At 36.3% G+C, this 20,716-nt stretch overlaps 3 protein-coding genes across 3 annotated transcripts; 1 reads left to right on the top strand and 2 right to left on the bottom strand.

The window, feature by feature from the left end:
- Positions 1-2,492: 2,492 nt before the first annotated feature.
- Positions 2,493-5,127, bottom strand: LOC106305783 (subtilisin-like protease SBT1.7). Its single transcript, XM_013742166.1, has one exon. It carries the CDS (start codon positions 5,042-5,044, stop codon positions 2,762-2,764), a length of 2,283 nt encoding a protein of 760 aa, XP_013597620.1. The 5' UTR covers positions 5,045-5,127; the 3' UTR covers positions 2,493-2,761.
- Positions 5,128-12,747: 7,620 nt separating this feature from the next.
- On the top strand, positions 12,748-15,571 carry LOC106306692 (BTB/POZ domain-containing protein At5g67385). Its single transcript, XM_013743406.1, has 5 exons — positions 12,748-13,278; positions 13,355-13,424; positions 13,507-14,121; positions 14,198-14,725; positions 14,899-15,571. The coding sequence occupies exons 1-5, from the start codon at positions 13,223-13,225 to the stop codon at positions 15,439-15,441; spliced, it is 1,812 nt and encodes a 603-aa protein (XP_013598860.1). The 5' UTR covers positions 12,748-13,222; the 3' UTR covers positions 15,442-15,571.
- An 852-nt stretch (positions 15,572-16,423) lies between these two features.
- On the bottom strand, positions 16,424-17,718 carry LOC106304241. The gene is made up of 3 exons (XM_013740649.1): positions 17,581-17,718; positions 17,007-17,155; positions 16,424-16,915 (listed from the first exon to the last, which is right to left on the bottom strand). The coding sequence occupies exons 2-3, from the start codon at positions 17,085-17,087 to the stop codon at positions 16,478-16,480; spliced, it is 519 nt and encodes a 172-aa protein (XP_013596103.1). The 5' UTR covers positions 17,088-17,155; positions 17,581-17,718; the 3' UTR covers positions 16,424-16,477.
- Between the last annotated feature and the right edge of the window lie 2,998 nt (positions 17,719-20,716).

Raw genomic sequence — 20,716 nt, 5'->3', positions numbered from 1 at the left:
ACAAAATATGTAGATTCACTACTTCTTTTAATTTTTATCATATATATCATGCAAAAAAATATTTTATAAAACAAATTTGTAACAAAATTTTAAGATTATATATTTGTATTGATCCAAACATTTGAGATATCCGTAAGTATTCGTAAATATCCGCAAATATCTATTTATTTTCCGGATATCCGTTTTTCCGAATATCCGTATTTTTCCGAAGCAAAACAAATCGAAAAATTAGATATCCGTGACAAAGCAAATCACAAATACCTTCAAAAACCCGGATATCTGATCCGTGCCTAGACCTATTTGCATCGTACATTCGTATGTTTAATTATGTTTCGAGTTCCTCTTGTGCCTAATTAGAATCCTGAAAATATGTTTTACTATTGTCTTATTTAATGGTCAACTTGCATTAGGCTGTTTAATGTTTATATTTCCTTTGGCGGGTAAAAACTACAATGTTTCGAGAACCCTTTTAGTAAGAACACACATGATAAATCTGAGAGGCTATAAAGTTATGGCAGGCTTTTGTTATTATATGTGATATATCTACTTTCTTTCTTTCTTTCTTTTTTTGATAAATGAAAACATAGATATGTAAGAAAAACAAGAACCAAGAAAATATCGTTAAAAGACTATTTATCGTTCAAAAAAAAAATATATCGTTAAAAAGAACCAAGAAAATATAAATAATAAGAATAGCTTAGAAGGTTGGGTCTGTGGAGGAGTGGGCCTAGGCCACTATTTTTGGCACGCGATAGCTACGCTTTACCCAGCACCATCACCATTCATCTTCCACATGCATCATACATTTTATCATGAGCTTTTATAATTTCTTTTGAAGTTCTGTTGTTAACTTCGAGCGTTTTAAATTTGTTTCTATGCATGAACAGCAAATAAACTATGCATCCTTTTCTTATTTTAATCATCTAAACTCTTTAGTTTCTACTTTCTAGCTACAGTTCAATTAGAATGATCTAACGTCTATTTTACTGTATGACATTTTCTTACCTTTCTCATTTTGAAACGTGTAATAATGGTCTACAAATGTTTCCATAAGTTGTTAAGCATTAGACTCTAACCATTACAATAGAAAAATGACTATTTGCATATTTAAATTTAAATTTTATATATTTCGATGTCCAATTCTAGAAAGATGTGATTTAGCAAAAGAAAAAAAAATTCTAGAAGGATGTGGGTTAATAACATTCATGAAAAAGAAACTTTCCTCATTATCAAGACAAGTTTTGTCATCTACGAAATAAAGGCAGAATGTGGATTTGAAATCATATGATAAGTCTTGGTCGAGTTGTATAATTATAAAAGCTATGTTCGAAATAAAGCACTAGGAGAAAAAAAAGGAAAATGTGGTACCAGATATGAGATATAGTTGAAACGTATGAGTGCAACAACTATATTTTTGTCAACTTTTCTATTTTTTTCGATTTTGTTAACATACTTTTCATTTATTTGATCGCACTATTGTTCGTTGTTTGTGACTCATGCGTGGGCTTGTGAGATTGTTTTGTGCTGTATGAATTAAGGTCCGCAAGAAACGACGTATTCATTGTCGTTTATACTTTTCTTTTTATTATTAAATTTACATTTTCAACCTCATCAAATCACATTGTTATCATACACTGGAGGAACTTTGACCGGACTATGATTAACCTGATCTATTAACTGGTGTTATTAGTTTCGCATAAGAGATGGTTCTTAATTTTTCTTAGATTTTAACTAAAAAAAGCTTAAGAGATATAAGAACCGTCTATTAGCCGAAAAATGTAAAAAAAAAATGTTAAATCATGAGTTAAGAACCCTGGTTAAAAAACGATGATTAATTATGGTGGTAGTTTTCTATCAAGAAGCCTTTGCTATATATTTAATAGTATATTTATCACGTCAAAAAGCTGGCATGTAATTTCATAAAATACATTGGCAAACTTGAACTATACACATATATATATTAAAGAATGCGATAAGATTATATATTATATGTTAATGAATATTTGGTTCGTGCATGTGGATATCTATAGTCTTGTATGTACGCCTAAAATTTGGTTGTAAAATTTAAGAGAGGTTTACAATCATGCAACGTGAATCAAGATTGGCCATGGAAGGCATGATACGAAATGGACTTGTGCAGTATGTAATCATCTGCCGAAATCGTTGACTTTAGGAACGGTGGGGATTAAAATTCGTAATCATGTGTTGTAGAATTTAATTTTCCTGGAGAAGCAGAATACATAAACCAAAAGATCCATAGAAGTTTAAACATGCCACCTCCTAATGGGCCCAGCATACTAAAACCCATTAAGCTATACCGTCCTTAAAGGCCATGAATCAACAAAAATCTAATCATGATTTTGTTTTTCTTCTATACAATTATGAACTCTATAACCATACCAGCCTAGGATGATTGCCATCATCTCGGAAACATATATAGTAATTTTAGGTTTCTACAAGATGTCACGGCCAAGAAAATCAGACTAGACACATTAACAGCTAAAAAGTCCAACCATTTTACTTTTCATTTAAATATTCAAGTCACATGATAAAACAGCTAATAAAAGACCCAACCCAGCTATCCTTGTGACCGGAGAAGATTTCTTTCTTCAAATAGCAAAAGAGAAAACACAACGACAAGAGTTCCAAAAGCAAACTAGATAAGCCAAGACTGCGTGCCGTTGTTTACTAAACAAAGCTCTTATAACAAACGGCACACAACATCTGTGACTTTCTTCTTCCATTAAAAGCCCATTAACCACTATGTCCAGGTAATCGCCACGGGACTGGCCACCACGTGTTTCCCATCTGACCATTCAATGCTCCCGAAGCTGTTAGATCCAGACGCCTTAGAGGAGTCCACGGTAAACGTCACTGTATACGATTTCTTCTCGTTAACTTCTTTGAAATTCAAAACCGCCGGTGCAACCGAAATCTTGACTGCTGTACTCTCCGAAGTGACTTCAACCTTGTAGGACCCAGCTCCTCCAACGCTCGTGACAGTGCGCGTGTACTTGTAAGCTCCTGATCCGTCAACGTTAACGGCGAAGGAAGGGTAGTTAAGATCAGCGATGGAGTACGTCTTGGTGGGATCGCAAGTGAAATTGCGTCTCGAAACGCTTCTGATCTGCGACGACGTGTAGTTCAACGCGCAGAGGAAGCCTAAGTAATCCACCGTCGTTAGATCGTACACAAGTCCTGGATTGGTGGCGATCGTCGGCGACACGTATCCTGCACCGTGATCAAACGGCGTCGAAGGCTTCCCCGTAGCGATGTCGAGGATCGGTTTCCCGTCTTTGTAGGATCTGTACACGGTGGTCATGAGCGCCGATCTAATCGCCGCGGGACTCCACTCCGGATGCGCCGACTTGAGAAGAGCCGCTAAACCGCTGACGTGAGGGCAAGACATGGACGTCCCCGAGATGATGTTGAATTCCACGCGGCGAGGATCGGAAGGAAGTCCAGTAGGTCCCGCGGCTCCGGTCCACGCGGCGAGGATGTTGACTCCCGGCGCGATCAAATCAGGTTTGAGAATGTTGGGAGTAATCGAATTAGGCCCTCGCGAGCTGAACGCCGCAACCACGGGAGACGGCTGGACGTTAACCACGGTACCTTGGATCAAAACCGAAGCTGTTGGATTCGGATCTGTCAAGACGTAGCGCCTGATAATATCACCAGCTTTCTCTCCTACTGTAGTCGCAGGTAACATATGAGCATCTGCCACAAGCTCCTCTCCGTTAGCCGCCGTATTGGCCAGGATCATACCTACTCCACCAGCAGCTTTCACCACATCCCCTTTCTGAACCCTAGCGTTCACTCCTCTATCGCACATAACAATCTTCCCCTTCACCTTCTCCGGAATCAGAGTCCCCGTCATACATAGATTCCCGTTAGTAGCGTTACTAGCATTCCCAGCGTAAATAAACGGTAACAGCTTATCCGGAAGAGCAACTCCTTTAAATAAAGAAACTCCACTGAAATTCTTCCCGTTGCCTAGAATCGCAATCGCCGGAAAATCACGATCCAACGTACCAGCACCAACCGTGGTGATCCATGGAGCTACGTTCGATAAACTGAAAGGGCTTGGACCAGCGTTACCAGCAGAGCACGAGACGAATATACCTCTCTCCATAGCCGCGAACGCTCCAATAGCTACACCGTCTCTATAATAATCAGACATCCCACCGCCGAGAGACATAGACAAAACGTTAACGTTATCCTCGATAGCTTTATCAATCGCAGCTAGAATATCTGAACTGAAACAACCGCCTAACCAACAAACTTTGTAAACCGCCACACGAGCGCGTGGATCCATCCCGCGAGCTGTTCCGCTAGCGAAGCCTAGGAGGCTAGCTCCTTCCACCACGGATCCAGCCGCCGTTGATGACGTGTGCGTTCCGTGACCGTCGTCGTCCCTAGGAGATCTTGATTCTTTGGATTCGTCGACTGGTCCCATCGTGGCTTCGTATCCCCGAGCGAAGAATCTAGCTCCGATTAGTTTCCGGTTACAGAGGGAGGCGGTGAAGTTAGTCCCAGCCTCGCACCCGCCTTTCCACGTGGACGGAACCGGACCGAAGCCTTTGTCGGAGAAGCTTTTGCTCTCTGGCCAAACTCCGGTGTCGAGAACCCCGACGACGACGTCGCTGGATGCGCCGGTTTGAGGGAAGAGATCTGCGTTGTTGTGTTCGTCGAGGCCGAGGAAGAGCGGGGACCGAGTCGTGTGTAACTCGTAACGGTGCTCGGGGAGAACAGAGATGACGCCCGGCTGAGTCATGAGCGAGTCGGCCTCCTCCGGAGTTAGGCGAGTGGAGAATCCGTGAATCGCGTTGTTGTAGGTGTAGAGCAGTTGAGCGGACTCTGAGACGGATCTGAGAGAGGAGTCGTACCAGAGAGAGTGGAGGTCGTAGCTTGATGGCATCTGAGATTTGGCCATGTGAACGATGTATGTTGCCTGTTGAGCTCCATCGGAAACTTGGGAAGAACCCAGAAGATAAAGGATAAAGAGAAAGAAGGAAGCAGTGAAGGAGAGAAACGAAGAAGACATATTTTTATGGTCTCTCTCTTGTGAAGCGAAGACGGAAGGTGGAGCTGAGATAAGGTTTTATATAGACGAGTAGAGAAAGAAAGAGGAGATAGTATAAATCATGCGTACGAATAAATCATTTTAGGCTGTTGTTTTCCACTCTTCTGATTTCAAACTGATTACTTTTGTCTCTTAGATTAGCTATCCCCTTTGATTTACTTTGTCTCTGTCAATTTTAATGTCTTAAGACTTCTTGTTCACCTAAGTGTACCTATGTTTACATTAATTAAAATATACTATTAGTAATTACAAAGTATATGTTTTTTCAAAGGTTGTAATGATATGAAATCTATTAGAATGGAATCTATTTTTCAAGAGTATGAATGGAACTTATTTTTAAGATTAGGAATGAGGTATTCCACTGATTTCAAAAGATTTTTACCATTTATTTAAAATAGAAAAAATAGTCACTCCATCAAGTCCATAAATAAATAAACAAAATGCAAAGAAATTCTTTCATGATGGAATTTATTTATTTTATTTTTTCTATATTCCATTCTTACTATTCCATTAATTCTTACTAAACATATTTACCATTACAGCTCTGTTATCTCGAGAGCATTATCGTCCATTTATCTGATTTTTACTGTGAACTTCTCTGAGACTAAAATGATGGTTTATAGGTTTGATAGAATCAACATGCTATGTGGTGGATAAAGAGTTTATTTTTGCTTTCAAAAAAACATGCTATGTGGTTCAGAAAATAATAATGATGTTTGACGTTCGAAAACCATTAAGACTATAGCCTTTCTAACTTATAATAGTGGAAGACTATTTGTTGTGCTGTCCGAAAGTTTGGTGGTGTACTTATGTAAAATCAAATTCGTTTTCTTATTATACTCCTAATATATTTGGTTTGTAAGTTACATTGGTTTCCACATACGCATTCGAATCTTTAAATCTTATTATGCTTTACGAGATGATTTACCATTGGAAACGACTACCGAGTGGGTCATGACTCACGAAGGCAGTGTGTCTTATGTGTATATCAATATCACAATCACCAACGAGCTTAGCGAATACAAATTCACTAAAGAGAAAAAAAAATCCAAAAATTCTGAAAAGGATACACACATTTCTGAATGAATTTCAATACGAATCTAATAGATGCTACGAGTGAAAACAGTTAACTTAAGCATTTTGAAGGAAAATTATTTCATTGTCCTTTACCGCAAAATAATGATTTATTTATACGCATACGAAACTAGCTAGGACAGTTTTATGTTGGTATATGGGGTCATGGGGATACAAATGTAACCGAAGCTACAGTGAGAACACTCACAATGCTTAGATTTGGATCTAAGCACAGCTTCTGGGATTATGACCCATGTGTCTTAACGTGCAATTTATTAGATCTCTTTATTTCCGATACCGAATCAGATCTCATCTGCAAAAGACAAAAGCTAAAAAGCAAACTCCAAACCATTAGGGCTCGACACGGATCGGATATCCGGTTTTCTGAAAGTATTTGTGATTTTCTTCGTATATTATGGATATCTAATTTTTCGATTTGTTTTGCTTCGGAAAAATACGGATATCTGGAAATAAATAGATATTTACGGATATTTACGAATACTTACGGATATCTCATCCACTTTAATTAATACAAATAATCTTAAAAATTTAATACAAATTTATTTTTTTAACATTTTTTTTTGCATAATATATAAAATAAAAACTAAAAGAAATAGTGAAACTACATATTTTGTAAATTTTAAACTTAGTTAACAATTATAATAACACAAAACTTAAGAAAAAAAATTATAATTGTTTTATAAATTTCTTTCTCTTCTTTTTCATGTAATACTTTTACATAAGTAATAATGTGAATAGAATTTGTCAAATCATATGATAATAATAATTATATAAACTTATACATTTAAAATATTAAATATAATAACATGTACATGTATTTATATATTTCCGGATTGGAGCGGATATCCGCTTCTTAAAATTTTGATATTTGTGATTTGCTTCGATTTTAACGGATATTGATTTTTAGTATTTGCTTTGTTTCGGAAGTCTACGGATATCCAAAAATTTCGGATCGAATCGAGACGAATAACAAATCAAATCAAATTTAACGAATAAAATGTTCAGCCCTACAAATCATAATCCACCGTCCGATCTCAATTACAACAAATGATGGGATCTTTGTAACCTTTCCCTAACCGGAATCAACATCCTATAAATAAGAAAACATCTAGTATGGCTTTAGAGTATACAATATTAACTAGGAGTGTGCGTTCGGGTACCTATTCGGATTCGGTTCGGGTCTATTCGGGTTTCGGGTTTTCGGGTTTTCGGGTTCAAAAATTTCAGTTCCATTCGGGTATTTCTAAATTTCGGTTCGGATTCGGTTCGAATTTTTGCGGGTTCGGTTCAGGTTCGGATAATCCATCTAAATTATTTTTAAAATTTTAAAATTCATTATATACTTTAAATTTCTTAAAATCTATAAACAAAACAATATATTACATATAATTTTAATAGCATATGTCAAAGTACCTAAAATTAACATATAAATTGGTTTGGTTTGAATATTTGGATTGAGAATCAATAGATATTTTAAGTATTGTTGGTGTTTTGAGTATACTTAGTCATTTTAGACATGTACTTTTGACTATTTGTATATATGTATAAGTATTTTGGACAACTTAAAAGTACCTTATATATATTTTGATGTTCTTAATATATATTAAATCTAAAAATATTTAATATATATAGGTATATAAATCAATTTCGGATGTAATCGGGTACCCGAAATACTTCGGTTCGGATCCGGTGTGGTTTCGGTTCTCTAAATATCAAAATTTTGAACCCACTCGGATATTTAATCAATTTCAATTCGGGTTCGATATTACTTTTTCGGATCGGGTTCAGTGTGGTTTTTCGGATCCAGGTTTTTTGCCTACTAACTACGAAGTTACTAAAGTAACCATTTTGTTTCAGTTAATGGAAGGAGCATGATTATTCGGTGATTCAATTATTACAGTTAGGACAGATGAGTGGCAACCAGTAGATATTAATACGCGACATGTGAGCCTAATTAAGTTAATTAATGAAAGTTCTAATAAATCTTCGCAACATCATAATTATTTTTTTCCCAACCACCCATCATACCACTTTCCTGCCTAATACAGCTTACACTAGTAATTTAATCTGTTTCTTCACAGATAACAATCTAATAATTTAAGTTGTTTCGATATTCCTTGATATCAGCAAAAGAAAAATTATTAATTATTAAACCGACTCTTACGTCCGGTTCGCTTGAGTACGGTACGGTACGTCTCGAGTCTGGTTAAATTCTCCCAAATACGATATATCATTAAGGGGTCCAGTCAACAATTTTGTCTTACCTCGAAGTACGTTTATACAGGAATCTAGGTGCTCGTGACTCTCTTCTGTTTGTTTGTATATACAACAGTACAAACTCATGTCCACATTATACACAGGACTGATTATACATCAAAATGTACACACACAATGTCTTTTTGCAAATACTAAACATCAGAAAGTATATCACGGTCCCGTGGATGCGCCTTGGATTGCGTGCAAAATCATGTTTAGCAAGTTACCTCTTGTTTTTTAGTGCATTGATTGCGTACATCATAGTGATTTATGTTTCATAACTTAAAGTTTGTTTTATAATCTTCTGAATTTGATTTTCAAGGGTACTTTAAAAACAAGACAATAAAAATATACTTAGAATGTATATATATGAAAACACTACGAAATCTTAACATGCAATCTTCCATCCATGAGCTTTATGCGAGAGGATTAGCTATAAGAAAACATAATTTTATAGCTTAACTTTATAAAGAGAACTCTGCACCAATGCAGCACAGAGTGTAAAACAATTTTTTCTTTGAATAAATTTAACATTATTAAAAAAAAAAAAGTAAAGAAACGCAATGTTATATATAATATTTTGGTACTAATAAGCGACAAAATTTATCTTAAAAAAAAAACAGAGAGTGTAAACTACTCGAGACCAGACGATGTTAATAAGTATGAGAACGTACACATAACGAACTACCTTTCAGTGATCTCAATGAGTTTGGTCGAAGAGATCATCAACTAACCAATGCTTTGGACGATTGGAGTCCAAACAACGTGTGTGGCAGTTAGAGACTTCGGTTCGTATGGTACGACATGAATTAACGTGTTTTTACATCAGATCAGACCTAACTGAAGTCCCATCTAGATAATTATAACACTACAATGATACATTATCAGATTATTTTACACTAAAATATTTTTGTAAGCGACAAAAATTAAAATTTATAGCAACAGCAGAAGCTGGCAGGTTGGTCCATTGTATAGGACTCTCAGTGATTAAGCCACGAGTGGTTTTAGACTCTTGTCCACGTCCTTGTTTTACTTTTATATTAAATTTTGGAAAAGAATAGTATGTATCAGTGTTACCATTGGACCACGCTTTTTCTTCGTTTTGGAACTTGATTAAAATTGATACGTGTGCCTACCAGATCTACTCCAGCAACATTTTTTTCCTTTTGTATATGAATTATTAAAAATACTCATGCAACCTATCAAAAAGCAATAATGTGAACTCATGCTTTTTGCATTTAACCGTAAAAGCTAAATGGGCTTCCCTTAATAATGTAACCCATGCTTTCGTAGTTTCGTGGGCATCTCTTGTTTCCACGAGCCTCTCTTGTCTTATTAATTATCATTGCGCAACAAATCTTTCCTAAATGGGCCTGGTAAGAGTAATAATAACTTTTAAGGCCCAATATATTATTAGAGCTCAATAAACATGCCAACATGCCAAGTGAAACGGAGAACTGTAGTAAGCATCAGACTCCAGTTTCCTTAACCAAAGAACAAAAAAGTAAAGCCAAAATGTATCCAGAGGATGATGCTTAGGCCCATCAGCCCAAGACAGAACCCAACAAAGACAGTCTTCATCCAATCAGCACGAGCTACGACGGTCGTCTGATAACTTAATCAAAAGAACCATACCATCCAGAACAACGACAGATAATGATACGATAAAACCAGCGTTTCAAATCAAACTGTCCAATCCTTTCTCAGCCCGTGATGGCCTCACTAGCACTGGATGATGATATGTGTCTAGGTCACTAGGGTTCCTCCTATCAAGTATAAATAAGTAGTCATCTTGTAACCGAAAAATAAAAAAAGAAAGATTTAATAAAATCACATTTCAGCTTCACAAATCTTGTTCCTCTTTATGGTATCAGAGCACCAAGGATTAGATCTTGGTGTCTCTACGCTTCATCTCAACTTCTCACAATCTCCATCAGTCATGTTCCTGTAAAGAGAAAGAAGAACATGCGACCAACACAGATCCTATCAACACTATCCTGACAAATACCAGACTTGCACTTTATTTGAAGAAGCAGGCTTGCCAAGTTGTCTCCTTTCTCTTTATGTCGGATGGCACAAAAGCAAGGAACAAGTTCGAGAGCCTAATGATGAAGAAGAAGAGTCTGAGTCCTCCAATGACGAATCTAATGACGTCAAAGTCCTAGACACGTCTTATATGTGAGTTTTATTACATCAAGTTAGAAGTGAGTTAAAGGTTGAAGCTTTAATCAAGTGACAGCTCCAAAACTGCAGAGCTTGTGGAGTTGGTGCTACAAACGACGGTAACGTTTCCCACTTTTTTGGAGATATGACGTGTCATATGGCTAGTTTAGATGATTTTTGGATTGTTTAAATATCATGGAATGAGAAAAAGCTTCTAATGTGAAAATTTCTTTGTTTGATGGTTCTGTTGGCTGCCTAAGAGATATAGGTAATTGGTGTCATGAGATGTTTTGGCTGCAAGTTTGTTGAGATGCTCGGGAAATATTAAAGATGTGGCTGATAAATAAAAGGGAAGGTTAGAGTTGAAGAATCTCAGTAGTTGTGGACATGTCTTTGTTTGCTAAGTGATGGTGCAGGACAGCCAAAAGCTTTGTAAAGAACAATGGTTGAAAATATCTATGAGAGACTATATTAAACTCTCCAAGTTCAAGAAAAACCTCTGAGTGAGTCATGATAGATCTCCAAGTATAGGCCAAGAGTTCTCATTTGGTTCTGAAGTCTACTGTTTTACTCTCCATACAACTACTTTAGGAGGTTAGTTTACATCTTCATGTCAAACTTGTCAGCTAATGGTACAATAAAGCCAACGTTTCAAATCAAGTTGTCCAATCCTCTCTCAGTCCTTGATGGCCTCACTAGCACCGTATGATGATATTCTGCATGTTCCTTGGCTCCAACATCATCTCGTGGGCTTCGCAGAAACAACCAACCGTATTCGCCACTACACCAAGTTTGAGAGGGGTTATTACAGCTCAACAAGCATCTACGCTGCCAAGTGAAACAGAGGACTGCAGTAAGCATTAGACTCGGATTTCCTTAACCAAAGAACAAAAAAAGTAAGGCCAAAATGTACCCAGAGGATGATGCTCAGGCCCATCAGCCCAAGACAAAGCCCAACAAAAATCTGTCTTCATCCAGTCAGCATGAGATACAACGGTCGTTTGATAATGCTGGCAAAAGGACCGTACCATCCAGAGCAGCGACAGCTAATGGTATAATAAAGCCAGCATTTCAAATCAAGCTGTCCAATCCTTTCTCGCCCTTGATGACCTTACTAGCACTGGATGATGATATGTGTCTAGGTCACTAGGGTTCCTCTTATCAAGTATAAATAAGCAGTTATCTTGTAATCGAAAACTCAAGAAAGAAAGATTTAATAAAATCACATTTCATCTTCACGAATCTTGTTCCTCTTTGTATATCACTGTATCCAGAAAGGCAAGAGTAATATTAACTTTTAAGGCATCTCAGGGTTTTGGATTAGGATTTGCAGGCTAAGTTTTGTGAAAGGTTTATGAAGTCCTGAGTTGGAGGGTTTAAGAAAGGTATCGATAGCTAATATAATTTCCAGCTATTGGTGCTATACCTTGTGAAAATATGTAGTACTGGGGGGAACGTAAAAGTGGGCAGACAAGAAAAAAAGGTGGAAATTTTCTATTTTGTGTCACTACGAACATGGCCGGATCTTAAATTTGAAAGGGATTTTGAAACATTAACAAGAGAAGGAGATTCAGTAGTTTAGGTTTCCTAGCATTTGAGAGATCATTATGTGATGAATGAAGAGGCTAGATGAGAGCTCAATGTATAATGTGAAGTCTATAATTACTAACGTCAGATTGCAAAAGGGCTATTGATCTTGACTTGGTTGAATTGGTTTGACATGAGAGAATGTGATTCCAATGTTGAGGACTTGGACGAAGATCTGGTCATCTACTCATTTCTTGGTAAGACCTTAGGCAAAAACAATGAAGGATTTTAACTGACCAACCCATGAAAACAACTAGAGGTAAAACACTCAGGTCAGACTCATGTAGTATTTTCTGTTTTATTATCGTGTTACTATTTCACAATTTTGAAGTTTTCGTTGAGGACGTCTTATATTATTCAAAGACACCATTTATTGCAAGGTTGAGTTGAGTCTCAATCAAAATGGTGGAGCATATAGTGACTTCAATTATCAAAAAAGGGGGAAGAGTGTAAAGATGACAAGACTCTTTGTAGGGACCAAGATTTATCATTCATGTTCTGTTAGAAAATCAAGATTCTCCAGCTTACTTATACTACCTTCCCTCTCTTCTCCTTACCATCAATCAAATATATATATAGCAAACATTGTATTATATTTGTAAGAGATATACACACATTTGTGGAGAGCAATCAATACTCTTTTCTACTTCAATTTGGAATTATTTGTTTTTGTCCAAAGATGTGTCTGGATCCACTTGGATACTTCTAAAATCTTTAAAACCAAACCACTACCACACACAGACAGTCCTTAGACAGTTTCTCTTTATCTTGTACTCTCCATGACAATTACTTAACTAACCCTCCACTCCTGTTCTGCCTTGTTCTTTGCTCTTGGTGTTCAGGGTAGTTTGTGGCTCTCTTTTTTCTCTGTTTGGTCGCAATTATTTGATGAGAAGAGAGAAATAAACTCTTTTAGGTTGATCTTATTCTCTCTCTTTACTACGTTACGGCACATCTTCTTCATGAGGACTTGAAATAGTGTTCCATGGTGGATTTTTTGTGTCATAATTAAGAAACTGCGAGCAAAGTGTTCATAATATGTCAGCAAAGAAGAAAGATCTTTTGTCCTCAGCCATGAAGAGAACTAGTGAATGGTTTTAGTTCTGAATCCATTTATTTTTTCCACTTTGGAAGTAACAATCCTTAAATATATTTTTACATTTGTTTCAGGATATCTTCTCAGGAAGTCTGTAGTGATGTCACAGTTCATGTAGGAGAAGCTTCTTTTTTACTTCACAAGGTAAAAAAAAAAACTACACCTAAGTTTTACCAATCAATCTCTATGATGTAAAACAGGTGACATGATGATCACATTCTTGCAGTTTCCACTCTTGTCAAAATGTGGGCTTATCAAAAAACTTGTGTCTGAAACAAAAAACGATTCAGATGCTAGTCTTATCAAGATCCCATATATCCCTGGAGGCTCTGAAGCATTCGAGCTAACGGCTAAGTTCTGCTACGGTATTAACTTTGACATGAGCACAGAGAACATTGCTATGCTGCGATGTGCAGCAGAGTATCTAGAGATGACAGAGGAACACTCTGTGGAGAATCTCGTCGTAAGAGCCGAAGCTTACTTGAACGAAGTAGCTCTCAAGAGCTTGTCTAGTGCCATCACCGTCTTGCACAAGTCAGAGGAATTGTTGCCCATTGCTGAAAGAGTGAAGCTTGTGAGCCGTTGCATCGATGCGATTGCTTACATGACTTGTCAGGAGAGCCAGTTTTGCAGTCCTTCTTCGAGTAATAACAGCAACAATGAGGTCGTGGTTCAGCATCAGAGCAAGCAGCCTGTGGTTGATTGGTGGGCTGAGGACTTGACCGTTCTTAGGATTGATTCGTTTCAACGAGTTCTCATAGCAATGATGGCTAGAGGGTTTAAGCAGTATGGACTTGGTCCAGTGCTCATGCTCTATGCTCAGAAGTCTCTTAGAGGGCTGGTGAGTTTCCTTGAGAGGCAAGTCAACATTATAAAACAGAGTTGTTAGGGTTTAATCAGTTTTGGTTCTTTTGCAGGAGATTTTCGGTAAAGGAACAAAAAAGATTGATCCGAAACAAGAACACGAGAAGAGAGTGATTCTTGAAACAATCGTAAGTCTTCTTCCTCGTGAGAAGAACGCAATGTCAGTTAGTTTTCTCTCTATGCTTCTACGTGCAGCAATATACCTAGAAACAACGGTTGCTTGTAGGCTTGACTTAGAGAAGAGAATGGGGTTACAATTACCACAAGCGGTTCTTGATGATCTCTTGATTCCTTCTTATTCCTTCACTGGAGAACACTCGTTGTTTGATACAGATACTGTTCAACGCATTCTCATGAATTATCTTGAGTTTGAACTCGAAGGAGTCAGGCTAAGTAACAATGGTGTTGATCATGGTAGTGATATGGAACGTGTTGGTAAACTTATGGAGAATTATTTAGCTGAGATTGCTTCTGATAGAAACGTGAGCTTGCAGAAGTTCATCAGTTTAGCTGAACTTATTCCTGAACAGTCTTGGGTTACTGAAGATGGGATGTATCGAGCCGTCGACATCTACTTGAAGGTAACATGTTATGAAAATACTAAACATTTTACATTCATTTGCACTCTACTTCTGTTAAGTTCGGGATTTTATGAGCTTCTAACTTAAAATTAATTGACGATAAATGGATTTACCTAGGTTCTTTATATATTAGCCACGTCCCATCGAAACTTCAGCTGTTGATCTTCTTGTAGGCTCATCCGAATATGAGTGACGTAGAGAAGAAGAAAGTATGCAGTTTAATGGATTGTCAGAAACTATCACGTGAAGCATGCGCTCATGCAGCTCAGAACGATCGTCTTCCAGTTCAGACCATTGTTCAAGTCCTTTACTACGAGCAACAACGTCTACGAGGAGAAGTCACTAATGATTCAGAGGCTCTACCCCCACAACCACCACCACCTGCTGCAGCAGCAACTGTTCTTCCTCCTAAACTCAGCTCCTACAACGACGAACTATCAAAGCTGAAACGGGAAAACCAGGACTTGAAACTCGAGATTCTCAAAATGAAGATGAAACTTAAAGAGTTTGAGAAAGAAAATGAGAAGAAATCATTATCAACAACCATGAGCAGTAATCACAGTTCTCCAATCTCAACTGCTTCCATGGATAAGCCTCCACTGCCGAGAAAGTCATTCATGAACTCTGTTTCAAGAAAACTCGGAAAGCTAAACCCTTTCGGCATCACACCGGGCAGAACCAAACCACCCAAAGATCGTAGACACTCTATTTCTTGAAAAACCGTATAATATGTTTAAAATTTTTGTTGGGACTTCTATGTTCTGATTTAAGGGTTTTCTTTTCTTGTTTTCTACTTGTAAACATTTGACTTTTTGTGTGTGTTTAAGATGTTTGTTTGTACATAAAGCTGGCTGTTAACGTCTTTTTTAATGAAAACAATTTCATCTTATTCATCAGATATTATTAGGAATACACCATTTATAATAGATACATAGAACTTGGGGTTACCACGGATGTGGCAGCCCAGTTGGTTTAAGCGCAGACGTTGGTGTTATTGCGCTCCTGGGTTCGATCCACCGTGGGAGGAGTGTCCAGGGCCTTAACCGGTACAGACGCAGGCTGGCTCCGGGCCTAGGGGGAGGGAGTAGGGCCGAAGGCCCGAACCCATCACCAAAAAAAAAAAAAAAAAAAAAAAAACTTGGGGTTCTAAAGCTTGACAATAATCATACATGATTGTGGGGTCATGTAACATAAATTACTTTACTGATAAGTTTTCATTAATCTCTTTGATTTGGAAATTAGAAAAATATATATCAGAACTAAATCAGGGGAAGTAGGTGATGCTTGAAGTCTCTAAGGGAACATGCCAGCAGATAGTGCATGTTCTTGTCCCATAACTACTTCATCATTGGCCCATTTTATAACATCTCCTCTATTATTCATTTATAACTATTATTAATACATAACAATCCAATTTCTCAATGATCTGTATATACTATATAGAATGTAAAGATCGAACCTTGTGTAGATACAAATATAAATATGATAAATTCTGGCGATGCAAATTTATCGATGCAAACATACATTGAACTCGAGAATAATTAAAATTTTATCTTCATAAACAAAGTAAAACATTCATATTAATGTTTTTATTTACAAGAAACCTAAGAAGAATAACTACTTAAGAAGAAAATTACTGACAATCATTTTTAAAAAAAAAAGATCACCTGAAAATTAAGAGGCATGAGAAAAACATTTAAAGGGAAATGCGAATCTATTTCAGAATATAGTTAACATGAATATTACTTATTATCAAATAACATTCAAAGTCAATGCTTGAAGCCAAGGCTGCTTCTGCTTCTGATGTTTCATCAATCTCTCTTGTCTCACTTGTTCTTCAAGATTGTTGTGATTATTATTGCTTGAGCCTGTGGAAGAAGACGAGAAACTCCGGCGACCTGAATTTAAATTCCCGTCCATCATCTCCAGCGGAGAATTATTCCTTTTCTTCTTGTTCATTCTCATCAGATCACCACCGTAACACGACGGTCCAAGCGTTAGCTCGATCTCACTCTCGTCCATAATATCTATATCGTTACCACCGGCTTCCCCTCCGTCGGGAAAGTTTGCCGGCCGGTCAACTCTTCTGATGAATGATCCTAGTCCTGAATTTACATCATTGCCCTTGTTGACCTGCATGTTCTTCATCAATATCTTCTGGACTTGATATAACCTATGAAGTTCATATACCTGAAAATGCATGTAAAACCATATATTACTTTCCACATACATATATATGACGTAAGATGAAATAGATCAGAATCTATGAATCGGTGATTACCTGTTGCTTGAAAGTTTCTTCATGTTTAAGCATAGCCATTTTCATGTACTGCTTTTCAGACGGATTAAGAAGTTTCTCCATGTTTTAAGGAATTCAAGATCTCAAGAAGATTTGATATGACGAACTTGGATTTTGGCTTTGTAAATAACCTGTGACCAAAAAAAAAAAGAAAAAAAAATTAATTTTGTCTGCTAGTACCCGATTTAGATTCTTCAATTTTTAGCCACTAAATGCTATAAATCTGAGCACACATGCACAAAAAAAATATCTTCATATCTATACATACAAAATCTCAGACATATATATCGTACTTTCAAAATCTAATTGGTGGTTCTTGTTATTTCCCTTACACGCATGCCAATCTTGTCTTTTCATTAATAAGTTTCGTTTACACTCATGTTTATGGACTTTTCTAGTTTTAACAGTAAGAATTGGTCTCAAGTTTTGGTGGGAATAATAATAGAGGTGTTCAATCGAAATGAAATCTAACAATCATATGTTGGTTTATATTCAAAGAAATGACAAACAAATATCAAATTAAGAAAGGCTAATTAGGAGGATTATCATTACTAACCTGGAACAATTAGGTTCAGAAGCTGATTCTATATATGATGGAAGAATATGATGAAGAAAATCATAAAGCGACTTTATGTGAAAGAGAGGATAGACTTAAGATCAAGCAGATGATCATGAGCTTAGAGAAGAGATATGGATTGGTGCGTCACATTCTTCGTAGTTATATATACTGCTGATAAATTATTTTTAAAGAAGTTCACTAATTTAATGATTATAAAAATGAGGGTTTAAGTAATCATTTGTTTTGAAAATAATACAGTAATTAAACTCTTTCTCACATATCACAAAAACCAAAGTGATTGTTGTAAACTCATGCCCGAAAAACAGTGTCTTTAGCCAATAACCTTCAAAGGTTCTTCAACAAATATGCCATTTGCCACCCACCTCCCCAGACAACTCCAGCAAAGCTTTACTTACGATACTATAGGATATCATTTCATATATATATGTATGTCTATATAATCGTATACATGGATACATGCTTGGCAGATGAGACAAGACTAAATTCAATTCCGGATCCATCACATATCCACATAATTAAAACTATAATATTCAAGGTGGCTAGGGTTTTTATATATATGTCGCCTCATGATTGTTTATATTACAGTTACAAAAAAAAAAAAAATGATTGTTTATATTGGAGGTCTGAAACTATATATTTTATAGTCATCTTTATATATCAAGAGTACCGAAATTGTTTGGACTATTAAGCAGAGTTATTTTTGTATTCTCTATAAAATTGTCATATAAATGTGAATTCATTGGTTGTTGGAGACTTTATATCTAATAAACCTTATAATAAAGTATTATTCGATAATAATTATGATTAAGAAATAACGGGGAACATCTTTTATCTTTGCTGAGCTTGAATCACATGCAACCCAGACTAACAAATCAACAAACCCAGTTGTCTTAGTATATTAATAACTATGCTTTATACAAAAGAAGTACTGATTATTAGTAATATTTAGTAACACAAATGTAGATATGCTAAAATAATTAGAAGTAACAGACTTTTTGGAGGAATTATTTGGTATTTAGGGAGAGAGAGCGAATCAGAATCTGAGAATAGGTGGCATGTCGCGGGTCCCACAAGTATGGGAGGAGAGATCTTGGCCGTTGGATTTGGTTGAGGATGTCCTTTCGAACTGTGCAAAGGACTTAAAACTGACCCAACAGGATCTGATCTCCACCGTATCTACGAAACACACATAAAAGTGATCAAATAATTCTTCTGTAAGTAATAATCACAATTATTTCTAGTATTATTTTATGAAGATGTTTCCTGATTAAATGTTCCTGGACCGACTTTTTATTTTCTAAAATGGGAGTTTATTATCCCGTTGAGTTTTGCATGTTATGTCAAATTTAAATTAATACAAGACAGGCTTTAGAGTTGGCCGTTTTGTGTTAATTTTATCTTCTAATTAGAAAGTCAAGTCTTTATGTATTTTGTAACGGGAACAATGTCAAATCTTTTACAACTCACGAATCATAATTAAATTTTACGATAAGAGATTATTTAGAAATAAACAATGCATATAGAAGCATGATATGTAAGAGTTAGCTAATTATTTTTTTTTTTGATAAAGCTAATTAGGCTTATTCCGAAATGAGAAAGCCAGGGAGGGGGAGAGAGATCTCAACACTTCATCTTAATGTCATATCCATTTTTATACTTTTGTGACAACTTCAACATATTTAGTTTGCATGATAGATCGTTCGGATTGCTGGTTGGCTTTTGCTTCGTCGGTAGATGATGAAATTATATATATAGATCTTCAATATAGCATTTAAAACTTGTAGGGATAAATTTCCATGTGGGGTTCCTACTTATTAGGGGTTTAGTCCCAGCTATATGTTCATGGGTACATGTTTACCTTATTGACAACGTACGGAACTTTCGTATAAGCAATTTAGTTGAGCAGTTTTTTTAATAAAAAAATGGAAGGTTACATTATGTTAAAAATCGGATTAAAATCCTATAGCCACTAACTAACCCTCTCTCTTTTTTTTTTTGTTAACCTAACCACTAATTCCATATAACATCGCTATTTATAAATGCAGGCAACGATCTGTTATACTACAAGATCACGCAATTGGGGAGGAGGGAGAGAGAGGCACGCCGCACGCGTTGCCGGAGAGAGGAGGGGCAATGGCATGGAGCCGTGGGTCCGATCGACGCCGCGTTTGTGGAGTGGCTCACACTCAGTCCTCGAAAATTGTTGTCTACAATATTTTAAATCAATAATTTATGTGTTAAATAAAAAATATGTGGATCGGACCCAACAAAATTAGATATGCATGTAGTCTACTCGGTTATGAAAACGATCGAGAGTTGTGAAGAAGAGGAAGAGCGTCTTTCTTCGTAGGTTCTCGAAGCAAACGAGATACTGACTCCTGCAGTCATGTCTTGTCCCTCCTATCCTACGATCATGCGCGTTGGACGACTCCCTTCAATAAATTTATTAACTTTGGTTTTATACGATAAGTCCCTCTAAATTTATCTTTCATCAAAAAAAATTTCCCTTTCATATCATTAAAAAGGCGTCACTAAGAAGACTCTATGATGTTAAATATAAAAAGACTAAGATGTAGTTAACTGTTAATCCACATGCATGTAGACATTAAATATACATTCAAAGTTTGAAAAACTGTTAATATTTAAGTTTGAATTTAACAAAGTACAATTGAATATAGTTCTTATTGTTGCTGTCTTAATATATTTTTACACAAACAAATACTATATTTTAACAACATCCTTACATCTAATTAAAAATGTGTGCATCGTATTTTGTTAGTACATACGTATACCTACATCACAACTTTTGATTAAAGGAATCTTAATGATAAAAACTGGACTCATGAAACATATAGACTATTCTTGAAGATTGGGTTTTGATAAATAAAAATTAAGCGCAATGGAAAAAGGTAAAGTTGCTCTTCGCATTTTATAGTTTATCAACGGTGTATTTTGAACATTAGTTGTAGTATTACTTTTATAAGGAAATAGAATATCGCTTTGAGACATGTTGAGAAAATCAAGGATCACGGCCTTCTGAATTTCTGAACCTCGGGCTTCCCATTTCATAATCACGAGCTTGATTATTAGAATTAGAAAGTAAACAAGATGA

The sequence above is a fragment of the Brassica oleracea genome, chromosome C7 (genome assembly GCF_000695525.1).
Source record: "Brassica oleracea var. oleracea cultivar TO1000 chromosome C7, BOL, whole genome shotgun sequence".
NCBI lineage: Eukaryota > Viridiplantae > Streptophyta > Magnoliopsida > Brassicales > Brassicaceae > Brassica > Brassica oleracea.
Note: the sequence above shows the minus strand (reverse complement) of the source record. Positions and strands in the feature narration are given on the sequence as shown.